At 41.3% G+C, this 26485-nt stretch overlaps 1 protein-coding gene across 6 annotated transcripts in view; it reads left to right on the top strand.

The window, feature by feature from the left end:
* The first annotated feature begins 666 nt into the window (after window positions 1-666).
* SIPA1L2 (signal induced proliferation associated 1 like 2) overlaps window positions 667-26485 on the top strand; it is a 77516-nt gene continuing 51697 nt past the window's right edge. For 4 of the 6 annotated variants that reach the window (XM_083496736.1, XM_083496735.1, XM_083496734.1 and 1 more), the window contains exons 1-3: window positions 667-1133; window positions 17476-19167; window positions 24716-24849. In XM_083496736.1, coding sequence (XP_083352862.1) covers window positions 17709-19167; window positions 24716-24849 — 1593 coding nt within the window. In that variant the 5' untranslated portion in view covers window positions 667-1133; window positions 17476-17708. Of the gene's footprint in view, window positions 1134-1211; window positions 1307-17475; window positions 19168-24715; window positions 24850-26485 lie in introns of those variants that run through there. The other 2 variants (XM_083496732.1, XM_083496733.1) reach the window with 2 other exon arrangements.

Here is a 26485-nt window from a genome sequence, read left to right as displayed (position 1 = left end):
CAATTCTGTGATTCTGATTTCGCTGCGAAGACACCACCTGCCCCAGAAAGAGAGCACAAAATGGCAACGCCTTACAACGATGGAGTTGTCCAGGGTCTTGAAACCGAGATGCCATTCGAGGATGCTCCCTCCCTCTCTGCAAAAGGCTGCCCTATGCGCCCTGTAGGGGCTACGGAGTCTCCACCGGAGTTTTAGAGGCAGGCACGCTCATTAAAGTTTACCGATAGCCGCTTTTCTTTTCACCCCCCCCCCCCCGCTTAAACAGCGACTCGGGTCAAGGTCCGATCGCCGTCCACGCAAGAGAGGAGTTTGCGGTGCAAATCGGCGTCCTGGCCAACGTAGGTTTCATATTCGCATTTTAAAAACCCCTTTGGCCGCCCAGAGTCGCGCTATGAGGAATCCCACCGGGATCCGAGACGCAGCGCGCAAGGCTGATTACAGTCTCTCTCTCTGGCGGTGAGCTGCTTCGCTCCGGGCTTCCCGCCGGCCTCCTCCCCCAGCTTAGAGACTTTCCCCAGCGGAGCTGTCCTAAGAGGCAGAACTTTAGGAACCCGCCCCGCGCGCCGCCTGGGAAACAGGGGGGTAAAAGGAAAGGAAAGAGCGGCGGCTGCGGATCTCAGCGGGCTCTATAAGGCAAGGAAGACAATTACCGAGAGAGAGAGAGAGAGAGAGGGAGGGAGAGAGAGAGGGGAACAGCAGAAGGTGGGATCGCCTGCTAATACGTAGGCGGGGCGTCCTCCCCCCCCCACAAGAGGCATCCTTCCTGTCCAATGGGGCGTCAGGGCGCCCTCCGAGGGGCGGCCTCAGCCAATGAGGAGCCAGGGAGGCGTAGCCGCACCTCGCAGCGAAGCTGAGCTCCTTTCCTCCCCAGCCTATCCGGCGGCTGAGACGGACCGAGCCGGAGCTTGCCTCGCGCGGGCAGCTGCGCCGGCTAAAGCGGACGGGCGGCGCGCGCGGCGCTCGCTCGGGTCGCCCCCCCCTCCTTCCCCTCCCCGCCGCCCTTTGAGGGAGAGACGCTCCGCCAGTCAGTCAGTCAGTCCGCCAGTTGGTTTCGAGGGGGGAGAGGAAGGTAACCGGACGGAGCTCCTTCGCCTGGGAGCAGCCCGGCTTCGCTGCTGGGGTGTGGAAAGGAGGTAAGGGAGCCGCCGCCGCCGCTGCCGCCGGTTCTCTCTCTCGGGTCGGTTCTCCTCAGAAAGTGGTGAGGGAGTCTGGAAGGGGAGCCGAGCCGGCTGGGTTCGAGACTGAGGGGCAGAAGCGGCTCCTTCAGTCCGGCTGAGGGGAAAGCGGGTCTTCCGAGGAGGGGCAGGTCGGTGCCATCCCCTCCCCCTCCGCCCTTTGGTGGAAGAGAAAGAGGGAGGAATTAATGGAGGGCTTTTGGGGATTAGTTCTCCACAGCACCAGGAACTCTCGCTCTCTCTTTGTGTGTGTGTCTGTGTGTGTGTGGTTTCTGGTGGGGGGTTGGAGAAGCGACACTTTCTTCATGCACTTGCTGCAGATGGTGCAAAGGTTCCTCACGTTACTTCCTTCCTCTCCCCTCCCCTCCGAGACAGACAGGCAGTCAAGATGGAAAGTTGGAGGAGGTTATTCTGGCCTGGGAATAGGTGAGGAGGCGAAGGCAGGAGGGAGTTGCCTTTTCCTCCCTCCCTCAGGGATCTCTGCTTAGCCACCCCCACTCCCGTGGGTGGAAAAATAGCACGGGGGGGGGAAGGAGAGGGGCTTGGGGTCGGAATTCGCCTCCCCCCCCCGCCCGCCCAGCACAGAGTTCGCCTCTCTGGCGCACAGCTTTTGTGCCTGCTGTAGCATTGCCATACATCGCTTGATTTCATCTACTGTATTTATTTATAAGTTTTGCAAAGCAAATGGTTCTGCTTGGACTAGGGCATGGGTTGGCACAACGGTGGTATTTGTTGGGCTGCCGACGTCATTTCGCTGGACAGTTGTCTAAAACCGGCACCTCAAGTTTAGTCTAACTTTTTAAGGAATGCTGTGTGCTAATTGCTGGGATGTTTTTATAAGGCTCCCCCTCCCCCAAATGGGCATATCGAAAGGGAGGTAATGGGGCAATCTTCTCTTCCCTACATCAATCGTAGGTGCTAGAATACGGTTATTGTCTGGTACAGCTAAATGATTTTTCAGCAGTTTGATTTTTATGTATAGCAAATGGCAAACGATGTCCTGTGTGTTTTCTCCCCCTCTTCTCTGCTACCCCCTTGTTTTTCTTCGAGTCTGAAGCATGACCACCAATTCATTTTTTAAAAGAAAGCTTTCTCCTTGTTAATGTTTTGTCTTATGCTGCATTTAATGGAACACAAGTGCCTTTGTAGCTTTGTGGAAAACTTTTACCATTATTTTATGGATTTTGGTTTAACAACATTTGCAGGGCTTTCCACTGTTACTGGGTAGCTAGCTCACTGCTTTATTTTGACAATAGACTGCTCTGAAGCTGATAATTATCTAATGCACCTATTAACATATAAAGTGAGTTTATCAGCTACATTTTTAATGTATGTTAGAGGATACCTTTGAATACCTGCAGCATGGTTATACTATTTTTATAGGGTTGGTTGTTGGCAAAACATTGTTTGAAAACAGATATCTATATTTTTGTAGTAAAGATTCTTGCTAACGAAAAGACTGATGTGAATTCTTTTACCTTATTTTTGTGTTCAATTTTCATTCCTAAATGTTAACACTAGATGGCTTTCTTGCATCGTCCAGAAACTACAGTACAGTTCAGAGCTGGCTTCTGACTTTGCTAGGTTATATCCTAGCACTTGCTGCTTATAAAATGCTAGTGCCCTGATCTGTTTTATAGTAAATGTAACTACAGTAAAACCAAATTTAAGCAGTTCCGTTCTTGGCAGTTTTGTTTTGACATTCTTCTTTACAGAAGTGCTATATGCGCAGTTTGCAATTTCTATAATTCTGTGCTAAGCGATGCTCAGAAAAAGCTTTGAACATATTTTTTCCATGAAAAGGGCTGCTTTATCATTGATGCATATATTGATTAATCAAAATTGCATTGCTTTACATTCTCTTTGAAACTGGTATAACCTCTTTAACTGGTTTAATATAAACAAATCAATATTTTCTCTAGTTTTGTGTTTTTGTTGTTAATTTTGGCCAAAATGATGCTACTCCAAGTCACGTTTCATTAGCTTCTGTGTAGCTAATACACTTGTATTTTGTTTGTACAAAAAGTGGCCATAGAACAGTTCTTTATTAGTGCATGATGTTTTTCTTCCTATGAACTAGGTGACTGTGCAAGTAGTGTAGATATGTTTCTCTCCATTCATAGGAGCACAGTATGAAATAGAGGCTGCGCTGTTGTTGTGGCCTGTCTTCTACTTGGGTCATGCTCTGAAGAGTAAAAATGTCCGTCCCCCCCGAATATCAGCACCCTTAGACTGCATATCAGTACAGAGGATTGAAATGTAGAGGTGCTGCATTTGGATTTAGGAAGGCTATTGGGCTCATTATGGTTATCATTTATCTGTGCTGTTTTCTGAACTATTGTTGCTGGAAAACATGAAATGTAGGACCGCAATGAAAAAAAACTGCTTACTACCTAAGAAATAATTACAGATGAAATTATTCCAATAGTGCAACTTTAAGGACATTAAAAACACAGTTTGGCTTCAGAATTGTTGGCTTACTCTGAATGTTCATATAAATTAAAATGGATCCCAGCAAAGTCTTAAGCATTGACTTGTGTAGCTGTCTCTTACTGCTTTGAACTTGAAAAGGAAGAATGAGATAATATTTCTGCAGTTTTGAAAAAAATTGTATAGATGGTCTTACTAGCAGTGTAGCTTAGCCAATTGGGTGCCTGGTGCGGCGCACGTGCCCTGCAGCTGGGGGCGAACTGAACCGCCCATGGGGGCGGGGCGAGCCAAGGCAGGGGTGCTGCGTGGAGCCTCTCTGCAGCCTCCCCCTCAGCTATAAGGTGGCTGAGGTAGTGGACAGACGCAAGCCCTGTGCTGCTCAAAAAAGCAGTGCCGAGCTTGCAGGCAGTCCACTCGCCACCTCACCCTCAGGAGAGACGCATGGCTAAGGCACACTGCAGGCCCCGCGGTGTGACACCCAGTGTCCCCTGCCTGACCTAGCTGGCAGAAAACGAGCCCAGCAGGATCCCGCAGTTTCATTAGCTAGTGGAGAGAGAGAAACACACAGAGCTGCATTGGCGACCGCCACACCTGAACTTACCTGTCCTCACTGGGTGGAGCTGCTCCACTGTGTCCATTGGGCTTGTGGTCCATCAAGGATGCTCCGGGAGGTTTTGGGTGGCCTCAGCAGGCGGTGCCCAGCCACACCCGGTGCTGAGACCGTCCCAGCCTGCCCCTTCGTCGGTGGTGAAGGAAAAGCGCTGCCTGTCGCCAGACGGTTTTCCACTCGGTAGGCGCCACATGGGTGCATTGGCTGCCTGCAGTGGTGTAGGAAGGGGTTGTGGTGGGTGAGGGAGTTATATTTTCAAAAAATGTGTCATGAGCCCAACTTTTTTTTATTTATTTAAAAAACACACATTTTTGCCATTTTGTCACCCCCCTCAGTGATGACACCCAGGGCAGCCCGCACCCACCACATGCCGCTTCCTACGCCACTGGGTCTAAGCCAAGATGACATTTTTCTTGGGCCAATGTCAAACACTTCATCATTCATTATTTCCAATATTATGATTCTGAATATTCACTTGGAAGGAAGTCTTGTCAATTTCAATAGAATTTCCTAATAAGCATTCTTGGGATTTCCTCTAGGCCTAGTGAAGAATCTTAAATCCCAATATTTGATACTGGAAGGGGTTAGAATAAGCTTTGCCACTGTGGAGGCCCCCATTGTACGCTCTGACCAAGCGCGATGTTCCTGCCCCTGGCAGCCATAATAAAGCCCCCAAATGAGGTATTAAAGTTGTGCAGTGTCCAATTCAGTGTATTCAAAACTGCCCCATTTCCTGACAAGGGGCCTAATATGGGCTCCTCTGCTGTGTCAGCTTGGAGTTGCCACAGCTAAAAGCAGAGGATTATTGCCTCATGCCCTCTACTATGGCTGTCAGGGAGCTATAGGGCTGCAGTTGTAGTGGTCAATTGACTGGTCAGTGCCATCCCAGCTCCAGTTTTAATTGCTCTTCCTAGGCATGCTTCCTGGGGAGAAAATCCAACTGCCCTTAGTGGGAGTTACTTCTGGGTAAGCATCCACAGGTTTGAGTTGCATAAGTTTCAAGACTGGAGTAAATATTTATTTATTTATTTGGTTTGTTTATGCAGGCTGTGACCAATGTTGTCTGTTACCCAGCAGTAGGCTTTTCTTGTAGGTTGATGCTACAAGAAGTAGATTGAGATAGTTGGCCACTTCTGCTTCTGCTTGTTGTTTCTCACATTGGTAAATTCCATCATTGAATGTTACAACTGAAATTGTCTTGATGGATGTTACTTTATATGTATGATTTGGCCTCATTTTAAAATCTACTTCAGTGTCATGTCTATCCCTAGACCTGACAGAGGGTTAGAGCATAATCTACTCACTTGGCATGCTTTATAACATGACCACAATAAGTCAAATTGTTTACAATCTGTTTGTAAAAGCTACTTACATTTTCTGTGCTCTTATCCCTGCACTTTAGTTAGGTTTGTGAATCCAGTTCCGTGTTTCTGGATTTGTCAAGGTTGATTGGCAGGTGTCTTGTAAGTAATCAGCTCGTTTGGCTTTTATAGAAGACACTCAGAATATTTGACATCATCTGTTAATTTGCAATGGAATAAATTTCTGGAATAAAAGTTGACTACCTGTACTTTTGTAATTCATTAACATAATTTCAATCTTGCAAACTCTTATCTTTTCAGTTTTCTTTGAATTTATATTAGAATATTTTGTCAAGCTATTTTGATGTGTGAGAAACACTTGTTTAATCAGAGTTTTGAAATGTCTGCCTCATGTACATTGATGGCACTAAATTAAATAAATGCAGCATTTACAAAAAGTTGTGGAAGAATTGATTTTAAAACATACTGATGAAGTAAAAAGTTCCCCCAACTAATTGAGTAGATGTTTATTTGCTCCTGTGTAAATACTTCTAATAACAGTAGAGCAAGAAGTGTTTCTAAGGTTGTGCTGGCCAGGGTTGGAGGGGGACAAGTTTTTCTGTCTGTCCTTGGTGGATCTCCTTTTAATAAAATGCCCCCCTCCAAAAAAAAAAAAAAAAACCAATGCAGGATAATTAATTATGCCAGTTCCAAACTGGCATTTTTGATGATTATAATCCTGGAGCTTCTTCAAGGAATGAAGGGTTTCAGATTGAAGACTGCCTCTACCCCACGCCTGGAATGAACCATTCCAGGGCCTAACTTTGACTACTGCCAGCAGTAGAACTATGTTCATAGAAGTATCTGCCAGTGTGCAGCAGGGGTCTGTATAGCAGATGTGCCTATCTGCCAGTGCAGCTCTTCACCAGTGCCAGCTACTCCAGCCAGTGAATGAATGGGGGGTGGGTAGGATTGTTCTTCCAAACTTGTGTAGTTATTTGACTCTCTTTAATTGGGTGAGAATTATAATCATAGAGGTGGAAGGGACCCAAGGGTCATCTTGTCCAACCCCCTGCAATGCCGGAATCTCAGCTAAAGCATCCATGACAGATGGCTATCCAACCTCTGCTTAAAAACTTCCAATGAAGGAGAGTCCACCACCTCTTGTGGGGTTCCACCGTTGAAAAGCTGTTAATGTCGGAAAGATTTTCCAGATGTTTAGTCAGAATCTTCTTTCATGTAACTTGAAGCCATTGGTTCGAGTCCTACCCTCCAGAACAGGAGAAAACAAGCATGTTCCCTCTTACATGTGACAGCCCTTAAGATATTTGAAGATGGCTATCATATCTCCTCTTAGTCTCCTCTTTTCCAGGCTAAACATATCCAGCTCCTTCAAGCACTCCTTGTAAGACTTCATTTCCAGACCCTTGATCATCTTGGTTGCCCTCCTCTACAAACGTTCCAGCTTGTCAACATCCTTCTTAAATTGTGGTTCCCAGAATTGGACACAGTATTCCAAGTGTGGCCTGACCAAGGCATAATAGAGTGGTACTATTCCTTCCTTTGATCTGGACATGTACTTCTGTTGATGCAGCCTAGTATAGTGTTAGTTTTTTTGCTGCTGCATCACACTGTTGACTCAAGTTAAGCTTGTGCATTACATTTGTCCCTATTGAAATTTATTTTGTTAGCTTGCGTCCAGTTCTCCAATCTGTTATGGTCATTTTGAATTCTAATTCTGTCTTCTGCAGCATTAGCTACCCCTCGCAGTTTGGTGTCATCTGCAAATTTGATGAGCATCCCCTCAATTCCTTCATCCAAGTCATTTATAAAGACATTAAACAATAATGGGCCCAGGACAGAACAGTATGGCACCCCACTTGTCACTTTTTTCTAGTTGACAAGGAACCATTAATGAGTACTCTTTGGGTTCAGCCAGCCAGCCAGCTACAAATCCACCTCGTTTAACCCACATTTTACCAGTTTCCTCACAAGAATATCATAACATGTACTTCACTGTCTACACAGTGTGAACCACTCTGGATAGTCACACACTCCTGCATAAGTATTCTGTAGTAAGAACTGTAGTAAGAAGAAAAAGAACCCCTACAACTGACAGCTGTTCAACATGAATAAAACATGTATAATAAATAAATAGTCATGTTAGGTGACTTTGAACATTTATTAACATGAAAAGTGTTCTATAGTATCTCCAGCTGGTCATTGTAGCAGCAAAGTTGGGAGCAGTTTACGGAGAGAAGTGTTGGTCTGGCAATGTGGGCATACCTTCTGCTGCACAGGATCATAATATTTAGTGTTTCTTTTGTGCCTTTTTAGCTTTTCAAATACCAGTGTGGCAAAGCATCCAGAAAATGGAGAGCTGGAAAATCAAATTATGGTATATGGTATAGGGAACAAAAATACAGATACAATAAGAATATAATGATTAGAATTGAATACCCACATACTTAATTGTATTTAAATATCAGTGACCCATAGGCAGTAAGTCTTCCTTTATTTATTAGAGATGCAGAATAGAGTGCTGGGCTCAATTTGTGCTGAAATTAGAAGAAACTTCATGGAAATAGCTTGTATGTTTAGGATTTATCCCTTTATATTTGTTGCAAAAGAGCATGGCATGTGGAAAGTCCTAGCAAGATGAGAACTGAATAGAACAGATATCTGTGGAGTATTACAGAAGGTTCTAGGAACATTTTAAGATGTAGAGACCAAATGAACACAGCATAGGGAGGTCAATCTATTCCATTTAGAGAGGCTGAAGCAGGGTTGCAGTCAAGCAGTGAGCTTCCAGGAAGGTAGGTGGGCAAGAAATTTGGAAGACTCAGAGGGGAAAAAGCAGGGGGGTGAGAATATATTTGCAAGCTGACAAGCAGAGGCAACTAGAGGTAGACTACAGCCAAATGGAAATAAGACCAAGATCTGGCTGTTGATCAGGCCTGATCTGGAAGTATTTAAGACAAGTCAGAGAAACAATGGATTGTCTGGGTAGTGAAGCATTCAAAGAGAATGCTTTTGTCAGCCTTAGCACAAGGGGCACAGCTGATCTAATCAGAAAGCTTCCAGCTTGAGACTTACAGTACTGAAAATAAGGCACCTCTCCAGATATATGTGGCTTGATAAAGAGCACTGGGTTTAGGTTGTGGTAATAGTGTCAGCATCTACATGGTTGGAATGTGTAAAGGACAGGGGTCTACCATTTTTGGTTGGCATTGCTCACCAAGCCAAAAAGTCTAGCTACTAGACACCCACCACCCAATCAAGCCTCCAGCCCTCTTCTCTCTGGGCAATAATCTTAGCAGGCATTTCTCAAAGAAAAGACCAGTACTGTACCAGGTTTGGCACTGCTGGTTTGAAAACACTCTGAGTGCCTTCAGAAAATAGCATCCAGCCCTCCCCAGTGCATTCCATTCCTGTTCCAAAGCAGGAAGAACCAGTATGGGGGTTGTTGGTTTGGCCCTGTGCGGCCAAGGCGCATCAGACATTTTGGCAATGCAGCTGCCAATCTCCATCATTCCTTACAATTTTGGAGGTGGCAGACATAACCACATACTTGTCTGGATGACCTCCACTCACCTCTAAAGCTTCAAAGTTGGGAAGAAAGCTTTGTTGGGAAGTTGAGGAGTGAAAATAAAAGGATAGGAGGGAAACCTAGAGATAGAATTTAATTTCATTGATAAGTAAGATGAAAATTAAACCAAGTTCCTAGACAGAGTTAAAATAAGCTGTTGAGTCATCACTTGCTCTTTCAACTTCCTAATGAGGCTGATTTTATCACCAGATGATGGACCCTGGCATTGATGTATTGCATCTTGGTTTAGACAATTTATTCAAATATCTTTCACTAATATGGAAATAAACTCTGTCCTACTGAAATCTCAATTGTGGCTTACATGCAAATACAGTACATGGTTTCATTTTTCTATTGTAACCTCCAAGCAACATCACAGCAAGAAGATTATTTTTGCTGAGCCATTTGAGGTAAGCTAACACATTTGCTGTTTGACCAGCAGTACAATTGTCCTCCATGGGCTTCGTATACCAGCTGTACCACTACAAATGATTGCGTGGAATGGTGCTTTGTTTAAAAGAGGGAAAACAAATGTTATGTTAATGTACAATTTCCAGAATTAGCCACATATGGGGGTTGGAGAGGGGACTGGCAAGGAAGTGCATGGATGGATAAGATGTAGACAGCATTGTGGTGAGAAAAGAATTTTAAGAGGTGGAAATAAAGTGGAATCAGGGGTTTTCATAGATGGAATAGCATGCAAAACAAACTATTTACAGATTTTGTTTAAAATATTTTTCAGAATATGTATTGTAAAAACTCAAGGTAGGTAGGAGTGAAGTTGTGAAAACCCTAAAGAATAAAGAATAGTATTTGTTAAAAGTGTAATAAATAATCTCCTTTAAAAGGTCTTATAACACATAGTAACCTATAGTAAGGTCTACCATTTGTTAACACATTATTTCTTATTACCACTGAGGACACCGTTCAGTGGAAATGTCTCTGGCACAAATGCCATTGAAACTATATGAATGGTTGCATGCTACATCCAGGGTTGCTTGCATAAATGTTCCCAGTGAATTGCTCATATATATAACCCCAGGGTAGTCAGAATTGTAACCTGTACTGTGGAACCTTGAAATTAGTTCATTAATGTATAAGAAATTTATAAGCTTTGTTAAAATGATCATGATAGATATTTGCTTTAAATAGATTTATTTAGTATGGCCTTCAAAAAACTTCAGTGAGAAGATGATGTGTTCTGTATATGTTTCACATGGTGTGATTTAATCACTTGCTTCCATTTTAAAAGCAACAATTATAGTTGTAAATAGCTTTTTCTAAAGCATAGCATAAATACTATAGGAGTTAATGACATTTCAAAATAACAGCTGCTTTTAAAAATAACATTAAGTACTGGTGTGTGTGCATTTTTAGCATTCCCTTGATTTTGGTAGGTAGTGTAGCTGAACAGCTGCAGATTGTGTATTTTCATCACAAGCTGTGGCAGTTGGAAAGTTACTCTACTTCTGCCTATCCAACAAAGGTAGTTTGATGCTTGAGCAGCTAGATCAAGGTCACTTAGTTTCAACTACACACAGTACAGATCCCCCCCTACTGTGTATAACAGTATAGTAAGTCACTGAAAGGAAAGGCACCTACAGGATTATTTTGTATGTTCTCACAAACTTTCAATTTATTCTTTTATGTAATTGTGCTTAGTAATAATTCTCTACATAGACACTCACATATTCAGACTATGATTAATACAAATGAGCTGTCAATGGTGCAATGCTTGTTTGTAATATACAAGAGATCTGAAGCAAAATGTTGTAGCTTTGCGAGTTCTGTTCACTGTTATTATCACTCTAATGCATGATAACACAACTCAGTTCATTTCTCCTCTGGTTTTCTACCCTTCCCTCCAAATATCAGTCAGTATTTATTGGCCATTGAGTAAGCATAGTTCTCATTTGGTTATTTTGTGTTCCCCTCTTGGTTTTTTATCTCCTAAGCATTTTTGTACTTCTGAGCAATTTGGGCTCTCCCAAGCCCACTAATGTATTAGTTAGTGCTCACAGCCTGGACTTTAAAAGCATAGGGAATGGTAGAAAGATTATTTACCGAGATGTGCTTACTGTGTTGAATCTTAGTAGCCTGCTTAAGATCTTGACCAGCTTCTTTCTAGAAGCTTTACCATAAATCCTTAACTAATGGCTTTCACAATGCTACTTAATTCAATAATGACCATCTATGTTCTAGAAGATTTCGAGGCATGATTTTGGCCCAAATCTTGCAGTTACCACCACTAAATATTCAACTGTTGTAACTCTTTTTCAGATCAATTGCAACAGTCAGTGTACTTGAGTACATGCCTTTATCATGCCTTATATTTCTGATTGAAGTTGTCTTGTGATTGTGGCACTGCCCAAACATGTTGGGGGACCGGGCGGGGGGGGGGGGCTCAGCTGATGAAGCATTTCAGCCTCAGTGATGACAAGTCAAGAGAAGTGAGATAGGCAACTATGTAAGGACAGATGACATCCACCCAAGAGTTCTTAAAGAACTCAAATATGAACTTGTTTATGAGCTATACTTTTGTTAGAAGATCAACTGTGTTGCTCAGCTGATAGCAAAACGTCTATCAGAAGAATGGGGGGAAAAACAATTTTCAGTGAACCCCACTCCTCCCTGAAGCACCCAAGTTCCTCCAAAATTGTTCTGGAGGGGTCAGCTTGAGCAAATTTAAGGGGAATGTGGAGGGGAATTGTGAAAAAAACGATTCTCTCCATTCTTCTGACAGAGGCCTTGCTGTCTGCTGATCAACACTATCGGTTATAACCCAGTGTAATTTGTCTGTAAGATCAGCCTCTATGCTTGAGGACTGGAAAGAGGCCAATGCAACTTTAAAAGAGGGAGGCAGGATCCAGGAGTGATCTGAGAAATGGCAATCTGGTTAGCTTAACATCTATTCCTGGAAATTACTGAGCAAGTCTTGAGGAACAAGTTTTGCTGATGAAGAATCAGTGTGATTTGTATAAGGATTAGTCTTGTGGTTAAAATAAAAAGGGATTTTGAGGAATCCAAAATGAAATCTCCAAACTGAGTAAATGGGCAGTAGATGTGATTAAATGTAAGAAAATGTAAAGCGATGCACACTGGAACAAAAAGCCTAACTTCACAGATATGTGACTTTGCAGTGGTTTGAGCAGTAAAATGATCTTGGAGTTGTAGTGGATAACTCAATGAAGATGTCAACTTAGCTATAGAAATCTGAATTTCATGTTGGTGATAATTAGGAAAAGGATTGAAAAGAAAACAATCAGTATCATAATGCCATTATACAAATCTGTCATGAAATCACACTTGGAATACTGTGTTCAGTTCTGGTCTTCATATCTCAGAAAAAAAAAGACGTGGAGTTGGAGAAGGTTCAGATTATGGCAGCCAAAAATGATCAAGGGATTGGAACAACTCTCCTATAAGAATAGATTACAACACTTGGACATGAGAGAGTTGTATAAAAGTATGCATACTGTGGAAAAAGTGGATGGACAGAAGTCCCCATCCCCTCGCAATACTAGAGTGGGGGCCATCCAATGAACCTGCATGTTGGAAGATTTATGACAGATGAAAGAAAGTACTTCAGTTAAACTGGAAATTGTTCCCACAAGATGTAGTGATGTCCACTAAACTATTCACCTTTAAAAGAGAAGTTCATGGAGAATAAGGCTATTGGTTGCCTCCTCCGGTATTGGAGACAATATGGACCTGAATGTCAGTTGCTGGAAAGCACAAGTGTGGGGAGTGTAATGTTGTGCTCATGTCCTGCCTAGGGGAGAATAGGGGAGAATCAAAGCCATCACAATCAGAGAACAGATGGGCCACAAGCAGAAGAAAGAAGTTTATGTAGAACAGATAACAGCTGCACACTATGGGTCAGGTTATACATATTGTGAAATTAAGGAACTGAAATACATTGTAGAAGGCACTAGATAAGAGAGGTGAGAGAGGACAAGCCAAGTACTGGTATTTGAGTGAATCCATGTTAAAGAATTCTTAAACATGAGCCACTATGGCAGAGCTCCTCGTGTGTACGCTTTACAGTGTTCCCGTCACTGTTAAATGCATCTTGCCACACTGTCCATGGTTCTCAAGTGTGCAGCGGACCTTTCTGCATACCCAGTTCCTGCTGTGAACTCAGCCTTGGTACGCATCTATTGACTTTTTTCAGTTCCTGAGCTGTTGGTTGGCTGACCATTTAAAGAGGCTTTGGATTATAAGGGACATGACAAAGTTAAGAATCCTTGTAAATCCTTACAGTTGTTTGTCCTCACTATGGTAAGAATAGTTTGAGGGCTAATGGGAAGCAAGGAAATGCTCATTTTAGATGTGTTATCAGCACTAGACGTGACTCTGGCTGCCACATTAAATTGGAGTGAGAGCATGAAAGGCTGATTTTTATATTAAAAATGAGTGCAAATAGAGAAGGGTACCTTGTCTTTCCTCCCACCCTCCCCCACCATACTTTGTTTCTTCAGGCATTTGTCGGCCTGGCCTAGAAGGTCTTCCTGAAGCAATGGAAAGTGGAGAGGTAAAATGAGGGAGGCTTAGGCTCCCTCATCTGCATAATACTGCAGTATATTTTGTCCCTCATGTGAATGAAATAAGTGAAGTTTTTAATCAATGGGTTAAATACACCCCCCGCCCCAGTGCAGCAGTCTGTGTCCTCAAATATATTGCCATTAATCAGCATGCCTCTTCTGAAACAAGACATCAAACGTAGCAGTACCTGCTACTGTAATACCTGCTTCATGTAAACATCAGTATGATAGGAAATGAAACACTTTCTGCTCTTGCTGCCAGTTGTGTTTCCTGTATGTAAACAAAAGCAATCAGTTAGCAGAATGGGAAATTGTTTATTTGCAGGATGCTTGCTGTATGAACGGAAGGAAATGTTCTTTTACAGACATCAGCTCATTGTGTTGAGGCTACATTGCTGGCAAAATTGATTTTAGAATAGTTTGGGGAAATTAGCTGCAAAATAGGTGCATCTATTTTGAGTCCTAAAAACTTCTTAACTCTTTACATTAGTGGTTGAAGTTGAAGCTTATAGATCTCATAACCATCCCTATTCATAGTTTGTGAACAGGGGATTTACACAGTTATATGAATGTAATTTTAAACAGGAAGTTTGCTGTTTGTGCACTGCCTTTTTTAAATTTTGAAGCAAAGATGTACAGCAATCTTGAATGCAATCTGAACAAATTAGCTAGGAAATATGTAGCCTGATAGTCTGTGGTTTAAAATTTTGTAGGATGCGTGATAACAGGACTCCAGTAAATCTCTGCACCCACCCTGCCTTGAAGTGAAATAAAGGTTGTTTCCCCACTAGAACACTTTACTGCCACTGAGACCTTGCTTTTCATTGGCTGGGGGCTTCACACAGGACTTAATAGCCCACCATTACCTTTCCATGTAGCTATTTGCTTAGAATTAAGTCTATCCAAGGCAGTGTATTACAATATAAACATAAAATTGCAATAATGTAACATGATGTTTCAAACATTAAATTGCAGAAACAAACGAGCAAGAATACATTAAACTATAATTCAGGCAGTACAGAATAGTTTCCAAGCCACAGCAATAAAAAGTATATACAATAAAATAACATGTGTTAAAAAGCACATGAAACAGGTGTTTGTCTTTTTTAACACAGCACATCCCTTGCGAGGGAGATCCATAAAGTGGAGACCACTGTACTTTGAAGTCTCTGTCTCTGAATCCCACCAATTTGACAAATCTTAAAAGTGAACCAGTGAGCAGTCCCTATATTCAGCAAAGGTCTCTCAACATTAAGGATCCCTCCTTGCAAGTTTTGCCCCTTTATTGTTTTGTCATGAGCATGATAGTTCTTTTTAGAAAGCTGCTTCTTAACAGACCTATGGCCCCACCTGCACTATACATTTAAAACAGTATCATGCCACTTTAAACAGTTATGGCATCCCCCAAAGAATCCTGGGAACAGTCATTTGTTAAGGGTGCTGAGAGTTCTTAGGAGACCTCTGTTTCCATAAGCAACTGCAATTCTTCGAATCACTCTTCCCAGGGAACTCTAGGAATTGCTAGGTGTTATAATAGCTCATAATTTTGTATGTTTACAGATCTAGATTTGTCTTGTCTGGTTGGCAGGGAAGGATTTCTCTTATTTTGTGCATTCTTAGAAATGGATTCTCATTCGTGGATTTAATTTTAAAATGTATTCTCCCTTGCTGTTCCTTTATCAGCAGACATTTATTTAGAATTTCTGAAGTTCTAGTGGGCTAGTTTAGATGTGTTTCCAAACATTTGATTCTGTGAAGCAGATAACTTGATGTCATGGACTACTACTCTACCCCTTCATCTTTTGTGTTCTAATTATTAGATTGTACTCCAGTAGTCTTGTCTGGGGAGGATGTTGTAGTACAGATTATTCAGCACCTGTGTGCTTCCCAGTTAAGTCTTAGGTGCAATCATTTTATTTTACTTTATATTTAGCTGGATATTCTTGGGTCTGTAGTATGTACTGATATAATTTTATATGTCGTGAATGTATGTTACACAGTATCAATTCATTATGGAATATTCATTGTACTTTTATTCTCTGTCTTTAAAATAATTTTAATCACTAAGATAATTTAATGTAATAGTATTTCCGAAAGAAGAAGAAACCTTTTTGTTACATAATATAAATGGAAACCCATTAAGTTGAAAACTATAATTTTAATTTGCTTCTACCTGTATACTCCCAAATCTTTCTATTCCAGATAGCCATTAAAAGAGCTATGTAACTAAAACAAATAGTGAGCATGCCACACATAATGCTAAGCCAAAACATGATTTAGCACAAACAACTAAATGTGCATATTTCCAGGCCAAAGGTTGCCGCTGTATTGCTCCTGCCTTAGTTCTGCTGCCACCATGTCACCCGGGTCTAAGCCATGGTTTGCCTTAGCATTGTGTCTGAAGGTCATTTGGTATTCTTTCAAGCTGAGCAAGGTTTTGAATCTAGTAGCTTCCTCTGCTAATGACACAAGAAGACTATGTACATTACAAAACTTCTTAGCTGCAGGTAGTTTTATATGTATGCTTTTGTAGTACATAATGCTTCTGAAATGTTGGAGAATAAGTCTTTTTTAGACATTTTCATAGGAAATGGACTGGGATTTAAAAATCAGAAGTTTGTATTCTTCTTCCCTGAATCATATATGGTGCAACTGTCCCATTTTAAGCGAGACATCCTGGATTGACAGAAGCCGCCCTTGCTTCTGATCCCAATCCTGGATGTCCCATTCTGGCTTCCGTGCTCTGGCCCTGCCAGAACATGGGACCAAAAGATGGATGTTTTTTCATCTCTTCCTGTGGTGCGAGTCAGTTGGCTCACACCAGAGCGTAGGACCAAAAAACAGAAGCAAAGCCTTCCTTGCCCCTGTGTGTCACCACTCTTTTTTCTCCTTCCGTTGTGGGACTTCTGGAAACTGGCTTTGGGAAGCACATCTGCGGAGGAGCTGGAGGCCGCAGTGACTTCTCCCAAGGCCATGCCAGCCATAGAGGAGGCAAAGGCCATGGAGGAGGAAGCCACAGAGTTGGCAGGCAGTGGCAAACGAGTGGGTGATGGGAACTGAATCTTGCCTAATCAGTCCAAACTATCACTGCTTTGTTAAATTGACTGGGCCAACACATTATCTCTGCATAAAATAGTATATCATTATACCACGTGCTGAAATCATGCAGAAAATACACTACTAAGAAAAGACAGCATACAGTCTAGTTTCATTCATAAATAACATTAGCTACAGAATGAGAAGCAAAGGATATAGCTACAAAAAGCTAGTCAACTGAAGTCTCTGTAGTGTCAGCCTTCTTTATAGTATTTGGAAAACCATGGTTAAGCTCTCTTGTCACTAGCCACATACTGTAGCTTGAGCAGTCGTGTTAAGCCAAGGTTTGGTTTAGTGTGTCGTGCAAACCTGGTTTGTGTGAAATATAAGTGATTGGATATTTCTTTAAAGTTTGTTCTGTTGTATCCCACCCTTATGCTACTACTAAAAGATTATTGCAGGGCTCTCTAAAATGTGCATTTTGAACTACAAATAGCTGAATATACAAAGTTGCCTCAGGGCTACTAATCCCATGAGATGGCAGCTTGTCACAGCTAGAAGGGCCAATATTGCGGTACCCTGATATGGAAGATAATTGTCTATACCTTTATATAATTTTGAATGTGTCATATTGGGACATTTGAAATCAGTCCAAATGGATTTCTTCTTTGTTTAAATTAATTTATTATGTATAGGAGATGTTTCTGATGCTGGTGGTGTTTTAGAGTAAGGCTCTACATTTTGAATAGACTATGTGTTAATTGATTTCTTCTTCCCTTTTGGTTGACAGGTATGTGGAGTAAAAGTGAATTGCTATCAACTTGATCTTGATCCGAAGTTATAAAATGCAGACCCAGAAATGAGTCCTACTGAACTACCTTCTGGAATGGCAACCTGAAATATCTTTTGATACACACAGACACTGTAACTCTTTCTTACCTCACTTCATAAATAATGGAAATGTCAGGCCAACAGCACTGCTCTTGAAGATAAGGCTTTGCATTCCCTTCCCATTGCTTGGATATGAGTGATCACACATCACAGGACGAAAAACACAAATCCAGCAGAACTTCCTTAAAGTTTAAGGAATCAGCAAGAATTATGCAGTCTGATGACTATTTTGCAAGAAAATTTAAGGCTCTAAATGGTAATATGGGCCCCCCTTCTTCTTTAAGTGCAACCAACAAAGGTGAAAGCAGCAACCCAGCCAATGGTACCCCAGCTATGCCTAAGATGGGTGTCCGAGCCAGAGTATCTGAATGGCCTCCTAAGAAAGATTGTACCAAGGAATTAAGCAAAGCCACATGGGAAAGCAGACCTCAAGTTAGTTATGACGGTGCTGGGTCAGCAAATGGTGACCAGAATGAGGGGCAGCAAAAAGAACCCCTTGATATAGAATTTGCAGAGGCAAAGTATGCATTAGGAGACATTTTTCTCCATTCACCACACAGAGGGCTTCACCCTATAAGACAAAGAAGCAACAGTGATGTTACAATCAGTGACATTGACACAGAGGATGTACTAGACCAGAATGCTGTTAATCCAAATACAGGAGCATCTCTCCATAGGGAATATGGAAGCACTTCATCAATTGACAGACAAGGTTTATCTGGTGAGAATTTTTTTGCAATGCTTCGAGGCTACAGGGTGGAAAACTTTGAGCATAAAACACACATGCCATTTGGATTTCCTGAATTTTTTCACTGCGATCCCACGATTTCTCCAAGTCTCCATGCTGCAGCACAGATATCCAGAGGAGAATTTGTAAGAATTTCTGGACTTGACTACATGGATAGTGCCCTGCTAATTGGCAGAGACCGGGACAAATCTTTCAAATGGAGATTGAAGTCAGAATCTGTAGAAACGTCACTCTTTAGAAAATTGCGGACTGCTAAAAGTGAACATGAAACTCTTAAATTCTCATCTGAACTAGAAGAAAGTAGACTTGATAAAAATGTTCATCCATGGAATTGTCAGAAGTGTTTTGCACATTATGATGTCCAGAGCATTCTGTTTAACATTAATGAAGCAATGGTTACCAGAATTAATGTGGGGAAAAGAAAAAATATAACCACTGGGGCATCTGCTGCATCACAAACTTCAACAGTAGCCGGACAGCTTGGAAGCTGTGAATCTCCTATGGGGAGTAAAGAGGATCTCAATTCAAAAGAGAACTTAGATGCTGATGAAGGTGATGGGAAAAGTAATGACCTAGTACTGAACTGTCCTTATTTCAGGAATGAAACTGGTGGGGAAGGTGATAGGCGGATTGCACTCTCTAGGGCAAACTCAGCCTCTTTTTGTGCAGGAGATAGTTGTTCTTTTGAGTCTTCGCTAAGTTCACATTGCACGAATGCCGGTGTTTCGGTGCTGGAAGTACCCAGGGAGAATCAACCAATCCACAGGGAGAAAGTGAAACGTTATATCATCGAGCACATTGATCTTGGTGCATATTACTATAGAAAGTTTTTCTATGGAAAAGGTAAGCAATTTTTTTCTGGAATCTCTTGCTCCCAAAGGTTTCAAAACATATGCTGAACTTGTGGGTAGTGTAGTGAGATGTGAAAATATCTAATGCAAAACGAAGCTCTGCTTTTTTAATATGTGTCTTAGAGGGCATCATTATGGCCCTCCTTAAAGTATTGAAAGCCCCAACCTACTTATTTAGTATTAATGATTTACTATTGGGGTTGTGTTTCTCTGACTTTGGTGTCATGTTCTTACATATGCTTTGACATCTTTAATGAAAACCATAATCTGGTCTCCTATTCTAAACGACAAGATTAAAGGAGTTAGGACTGTGAGAAATATTCTTTAGGAGAGTATCACACTGTCAGAGGTTGCAACATCATTGTTTACAAGTACAAAAAACTGTCTTCCATCAAAATGCCATAAGTGATATGCTCTTATTCTCTAACTAGCATTTTATACAAATAAACCAGCTAATTTCATAAGCGCCTAATACATGTGAGGGTGATGTGATGAGTTTTAAACTCTATACTTAGTGCAAACAAGGGTTTCAATATTACTACGTTTAAAAATACTCAAAATGACGCATTTTAACTTTATAAAGTGCATAAAGTGTGGTTAACCCATGGTCTGGATCTGGCCACCAAAGGCACAGGAAGTAGTGCCAGCACCTCCAATTTTATCTCTCAATCTGATCAGGAGATAGAGCTCTATCTGCTCTTTAAAGAACTAACTCTTCTCTAAAGATCTTTTCTAAAGGGCAGGGAGAGAGATTTTATCTTCAGTCTTGGTGCCAAGCAGCAGAACACTCAGATCAGAGAAAGAGTCTGGTGCTTGCTCTTAAATGGCAACATTTCCACCTACCCCAGCATTGGAATGGAGAGGGTTAAAATGTGTGCACGTGCATATCTGTCCCTGTGTATTTTGTGTGTGAGCATGTTTGTGGGCTGTGTGCCCACATATCTAAGGAATGGGTGGGGGGGCAGGGAGGGTCTGAGTGTGCTGTATGTGTAGTGTTTTTCTAGGAACGTGTGTGCACATTGACATGCATTGGCCATGTCAACCACTGGCATGTGGCCCTTGGAGGAATTGCTTTTGGGTAAAAAAAGCATTAAACCATATTTGGTATAAAGCGTTCAGTGCATTTGACCATCTTCCATCTAGTTTTGGTACAATGAGTGTATTCCCCTGAGTGTATTCTTGTTTTTAAGAGTCATTCAGTAGTATGTTGTGCATGTGCATACACATGCTGTTTCTTTGTTTCTGAGGATATTTATAAAAATATTCAAACTATTTGCTCAAAGTTTAGGGGCCATTCTTACCAGTTTCATATTTACGAAAGCTGCAATGCAGAATTGTGATTGTCTAAAATATGTGTTAACGGGCTGCTGCTTTGAGAATTGGACAAAATCTGGGTTTTAAAACAAAGTGTGATAAAATTTAGGTATATAATAAATACCTGCCTCTACTTAGCTTTAAGTGGAAGCAGATATTTTTATTTATTATTGAATGTTTGTGTGGTACGTATGGACTATGAAATAACTTTTAATGTTGATTCTTATTCAAGGTATGTGGTGTTAGGTGAAATACATTAAGAACCTACCGGTAATCCTTCTTCCTATGTGATGGACAACAGAATGTAGACAGAAACCCCATGGGAGATTGAAATCTTCTGGGGTGCTCTGGAGAGAGGCTTATACAATGCTATAAGCCTCTCACAGAAAACTGAAGCTCTTTTGAACCTTGAAGGCCCAAGCCAGCCCATTGGAGACAGTCTCAGCATGGATGTTGAAGTCTTCCAACACTGCTGTAAAAGGGTTCTCCAACACCACAGCCAAGATTACCTCCATCAGCTCAGAAAGGGAGGTAGAACAGCCAGGTAGACAGTACACTAAAAGCACAGGAGGGTTTGGAAATAGCTGAAGGAATAACAGCAGGATTATTTAATGTTTTCTAGAAGTAAGTCCCATTGAGCTCAATGGCATTTACTCACAGCCTAAGAGAATTTGAGCTGTGTGAACTCGGAAGGACAAAAGGAATGCACCAGAAAATGATATATCAGTTAGGACTCATCAAAGGAGGACAAGTTTGAGAAAGGTACTCAAGCAAGACTGTAAAGTAACTAGTAAATAATTTTTATTAGTTTTAGCCATCTTTGCCCCATGCTTCAAGTAGATTTCCATGACAGCTCACAAAATTTCAAAATAAAATCTTTAATTAAAATGTGCAATCATAAGCTAAAAGCAACAATTCAAATTAGAAAATATAAAAATATAAAGGAGAGGAAAACATTTAAAATTCAAAAAAATGGAAAAGTAAGGTTCTGTGAATACTCTTGAAGCACCGGTAAGTTCAAAGAAGAAATGGGAATGAAATTTCCCACTTCTACTGCCAGTGAAGGCAAAGCTAGAAGGATAATATATTCAGATTATTTTTATCACTTTTAAAAGAGGCATGTTATTAAACAAATAATTGCTTGATTTGGGGACTTGCATGTGTATAAATAGTCATATTTGGCAAAAAGAAAATTCTGTCTGTCCACCTTCCAAAAATGTGGAAATTCTTTATATTAGATCCATTGCGACTTAAATATTCTTTTTTTATTAAAAAAAAAGTGTTGGGATACAATCTGTGTAAACTAAAACCTACTATCTTAATAGAAACTATGTATATAGACTTGTCAGTTATGAAAATGTTTAAAGCACATTTGACTAGCCTATGAAAATAAATAGTCACAATGACATTTACTGCACTGTCAGTTTAACTATCCTCTTAAGAATTGTGCTCATCCATGTATGTCATCTCTTACTTCCATATAAGTGAATAGCAGCTATTCACTTTGTGTAAGAAAAAAATAAAGTGGGCAAAACCTGCAGACAGTAGGTATCCCAACTTCTGCCATGAGGAATCTAATAGGGGAAGCAATAGTCAACCCTCTTCCTTTGAACAGCTTCTTCTCCCCTTCTCTTTAGTCCTTTCCCAGGAATCTATTTTAGGAGGCTCTAGGCAATGTGGAGCTCCCATTCCGCCTGCACTTCTCCTTAACATGTAGGGTTTGAGGGAGTGGGAGGATTTGCATCCCTTGTTCTGTCTCACCCAAAAGTCTCAGTGTCCTCCCTCAGTCATTCAATCAGAGTAGGAAAAATAGGTTGCAGGAAGGAATAGAACTCAACATCTCTTACCCTTCTCATCAAACTTAAAAGGATGTTAGCTAGTTTTGAATGCGCATAGGTTTTGACCATATTTTGTGGAGGCTTGGAAGATGCAAATAATAATTTTGTTTAGCCAGAAGGCTAGATGCTACTCAGGGTCACCTTATAAATGGCATTACTATGATGATAAATATGAGTTGTAAAGAGCCCTGTGTGTAGAGAACTAAGCCTTGGTTTCAAAGAGCTGTGAAGGTTGATGCAAGGGGCTTGCCATAGTCCAGTGGAATGTTTCACTTCTTTCTCCTTTGAATGCCATATCAGTACAGTGGTACCTCAGATTACATACGCTTCAGATTACATAGGCTTCAGGTTACAGACTCCGCTAACCCAGAAATAGTATCTCGGGTTAAGAACTTTGCTTCAGGATGAGAACAGAAATTGTGCTGTGGCAGCAGCGGGAGACCCCATTAGCTAAAGTGGTGCTTCAGGTTAAGAACAGTTTCAGGTTAAGAACGGACCTCCGGAACGAATTAAGTACTTAACCCGAGGTACCACTGTACAGTTCTTGGCACTGTCTCAGTTTTAAAGGCAAGGTGCATGTATGACTTGTTGGACTTCTATTCAAGAAAAACAGACAGTCCCCTTCATCAAATTTGTGAGGCGTTTTGCTGAGTTGTACATTTACCTGCAACTCAGGGAAACACTTTGTGCATCTGATGAAGAAGACTATAGTCCACAAAAGCTTATGCCATAATACATTTTTTAGTCTTTCAAGTGCCGTAGGGTGCTGAATAACAACTTAGTTACTAAAACACTTGCGTCTAAAAATATCAATATCAAAGGAACATTGGATAGCAATAAAATGTCTATTGACACGGAATATTTTTAAGAATCTGGCAGAGCAATCAAACCCCCACTTTGCATCAGATGGGGGTGGGTGGATAGGACTGGGCAGAAGTGTCCCTTCACCAGCTTTGTCATCCTCCCAATGGCCAGTGCCTGGAGAGAGACACCAGCATCATTCTGCTGTTGTGGTGCTCCCCCTTTTTGTCCTCTAAATGTCTGAGTGGGGCATTGGCTCTAAGCTCTTCCCCAGCTCCAGGTTGCCCCACCGCACCAAACTTCTGCTGCTGGGGAAGAAGGGAAGTTTGGATTCCTTTCTAAACAAATATTGCAAACACAATCCAGCCAGAGTTAAGGATATTTAAATACCACTGACTTCAATGAGGATATTAATGATGTGCTTGATTTTCTTCCTTACTCTGCATCCACGGCCATATGCAGTATGCTTCTGAATACCAGTTGCTGGAAACCGCAGAGTTCTGTTGTGCTTAGCTCTTGTTTTCAGGCTATCAATGGGTACCTCGTTGGCCACTGTGAGAACAAGCTGCTGGACTAGATGGGCCATGGGCATGATCCATCAGGGCAACTCACCTGCCAATCACATGTCAGTATTATGACATCAGAAGACTGATGGGAGGACTGGCCCACCTACCTGTCCGAATCCCTTGCTTGGTGTTCCCAAGCTTGGGAACTACAGTGCAAGCAGTGTTGCCAGCTCTCTGCTTTGCAAGCCTCTCTTTGCTGTGTGAGGTGGAAAGGAACAACATGGGGCAGCTTCAAAGAGCAGTGCTGGTAGGGAGAGTTGGCTTTCATTGGATGGAAACTTCTTCTTCCTCTTTGAGCAAGGCACACTCCTCCTTACCATCACATGCTAGATGATTGGGAGCATGCCTTGCTCGAGCAAAGGAACTGTCAGGAGCTAGTGGGCCAGATGGGGAAATTTTAATTATTAATCTTAATTATAGTTAATTATTAATCTTAATTATAGTTTGGCACACAGTTTGGAAGTTCCCTACCCCCCACCTTAAATCAATAGGGTTTAAATATGCTTAACTTAGGTTGGATTATACTTTGTGTGTGCATTTAGAAATGTGAGTTTTCCTGCAAAAGAGAGTTAATTTACTTCTAATATAGTTGAAATTACAGTTGCCTCATTTGGAAGGTGGGGAAATCTTGTTTTAAGAGAACCTGATCTGTGGATTGCCATGATTTCATGTGTGCCAAAATATACAATTTCTAACAAAGTATTGCTCTGGCATCCCATATGCTGCAGAATGGGTCATAAACTAATATGTATGAAAAAATATTTTAGTTATTTGCATTTTTTAAAATGGCTGACAGTTTTCAGCTACAATACAGATCTATGCTGAACAGATGTCCTAACTTGCAATACACTTATTATGCTTTTAGGTTCGTTATCCTGCCTGCACATAAGACATAATAAAAGTGTAAACAAATAGGTCTGAGGGACTTTCCAATCTCAACCAGTAACATTTATCTGACAAACGAACAGGAATTTGTCAGTCTAATATTTCATTATTGTCTTCTCCTCTTTATGTACAACAGAGCATCAAAACTACTTTGGAACAGATGAAAATTTAGGACCAGTAGCAGTCAGCATCAGAAGGGAGAAGTTTGAAGATGCAAAAGAGAAAGAAGGTTCACAGTTCAACTACCGTGTAGTGTTCAGAACAAGTGAGGTAGGGTTTCTGCCAGGTGTGTTGATAGGTAGTTAAAGGACTTGGGACACAGTCCTATGACACAAATTTGAATAAAATTAACATATGCTTATTTATATGCATAGAAGCAAATTTAAATAGACTTTCAGACGGGGGAAATAAATGCTGGGGTTGCTGACAGGGCTTATTCTGAGCTATGGGGGTACCATGAGGATTTTCTGGGCAATGTATACTGTATTATGCCCTCTGTCCTATCTGTAATCTATTGGTAAGAGCAGGTGTTTGCTTGTATTTTTTCTCCTGTTCTGCCTTCCTTCAGTAATAGAGCCCAAGGTAGCATAAATGTGGTTTCCAAGCAATTTTCCACTGAGGCACTAACCAGCTTAGTTTCAGCAAATTAATGGCCAGACCATACCTTGGGACTTATGTGCTCAAACAACAACAACTAATCTCTGTTTCACACACACACATATGCTTACATGTCGTTTTAAAAACTCAGTGCCATCCACACATAACACCTGGCAACCCCAGATTAAAAGAATACCAGATGTGCAGGAAAATACTGGATGTACAAAGCAGATAACTTAGGAAAATTAGTCTATTTTAAAGATGGGAATATGATGCTAAAGCCTGGGACATAGCAGGTGCCCAAGAGTTTTTACTAGTGCTGCAGCCTGCCCTGCTGCCCTGTGAACAAAGTTTGCTTTAAAAAAAAATAATTAGAAGAAGGGGAAAGGGTCAGAAGTCTGGGAACTAGTGCAAAATACTCTCACTTGGGCCCTGTGGATCACCCCTTGACAATGCCCCTGGTTTCCACACTGCTCCAGAAAGTACTGAAAGATATTCAAAGAGAAATAATAAATTCACAGAGCTTTCATTCCATATATAAGAATTGATATCATGTGAGCTGACTTCTGCTCTGCTCACACAACTGAACTTCCCCTTCTCCCCCTCATACCTCACGAAATCTGCTCCAGAGGGTCCCCTATCCTCCAGAGCAGATTTGAGGGGTGCATGAGAGAAGAAGAGAAAGTGAAGTTCTGTTGAGAAGGCAGAATCCCATTTCTATTTCTGCATGTGGACATGTAGGCACTTGCAAGGATAAACAGGCAATTACTGGCAGCAATTCCCATAAGCTGCAGTGGCTGGAGAAAGTGCCACTGCGGTTAAAACAAAACCACAGAATCATAAATAATTATCTGTTTCCTTCCTGTTTAGCAGTTTGGTGTAAATTAGATGTATACTACATCTTGGTTCAGCACACTAGATGGATGGGAGCTATGGGTGATTCCCCCTGTTTATTACTAAGAGTGAGTGATACATGCTTTTTGCTGCCTGACAGTCTGGTGATACTCTGTTCTGATAGAGAGTAAACTTATTTTGCCCAGTCTAGATTGTAAGAAATATAATATCCCATGTAAGAAATATAGTCTTTAATTATTGTTATTAATTGATATACTGCTTAAGGTCCTGATGACCTCTAAGTTGTTTGTAAGTTTATAAAACTTAAAACCAATTGTACAACATTGATAAAGTACAGAATAATTAAAGATATTTCATAATTAAAATATGCAATAAAACAATCACATTAAAACAGCACAGCAATTAAAACAAGAGAATCAGGTAAAGAAATCAAGATAATGTTTGTGTAAACAGG

The sequence above is a fragment of the Podarcis liolepis genome, assembly GCF_965112155.1.
Source record: "Podarcis liolepis genome assembly, chromosome: 3".
NCBI classification, from domain to species: Eukaryota; Metazoa; Chordata; class Lepidosauria; order Squamata; family Lacertidae; genus Podarcis; species Podarcis liolepis.
Note: the sequence above shows the minus strand (reverse complement) of the source record. Positions and strands in the feature narration are given on the sequence as shown.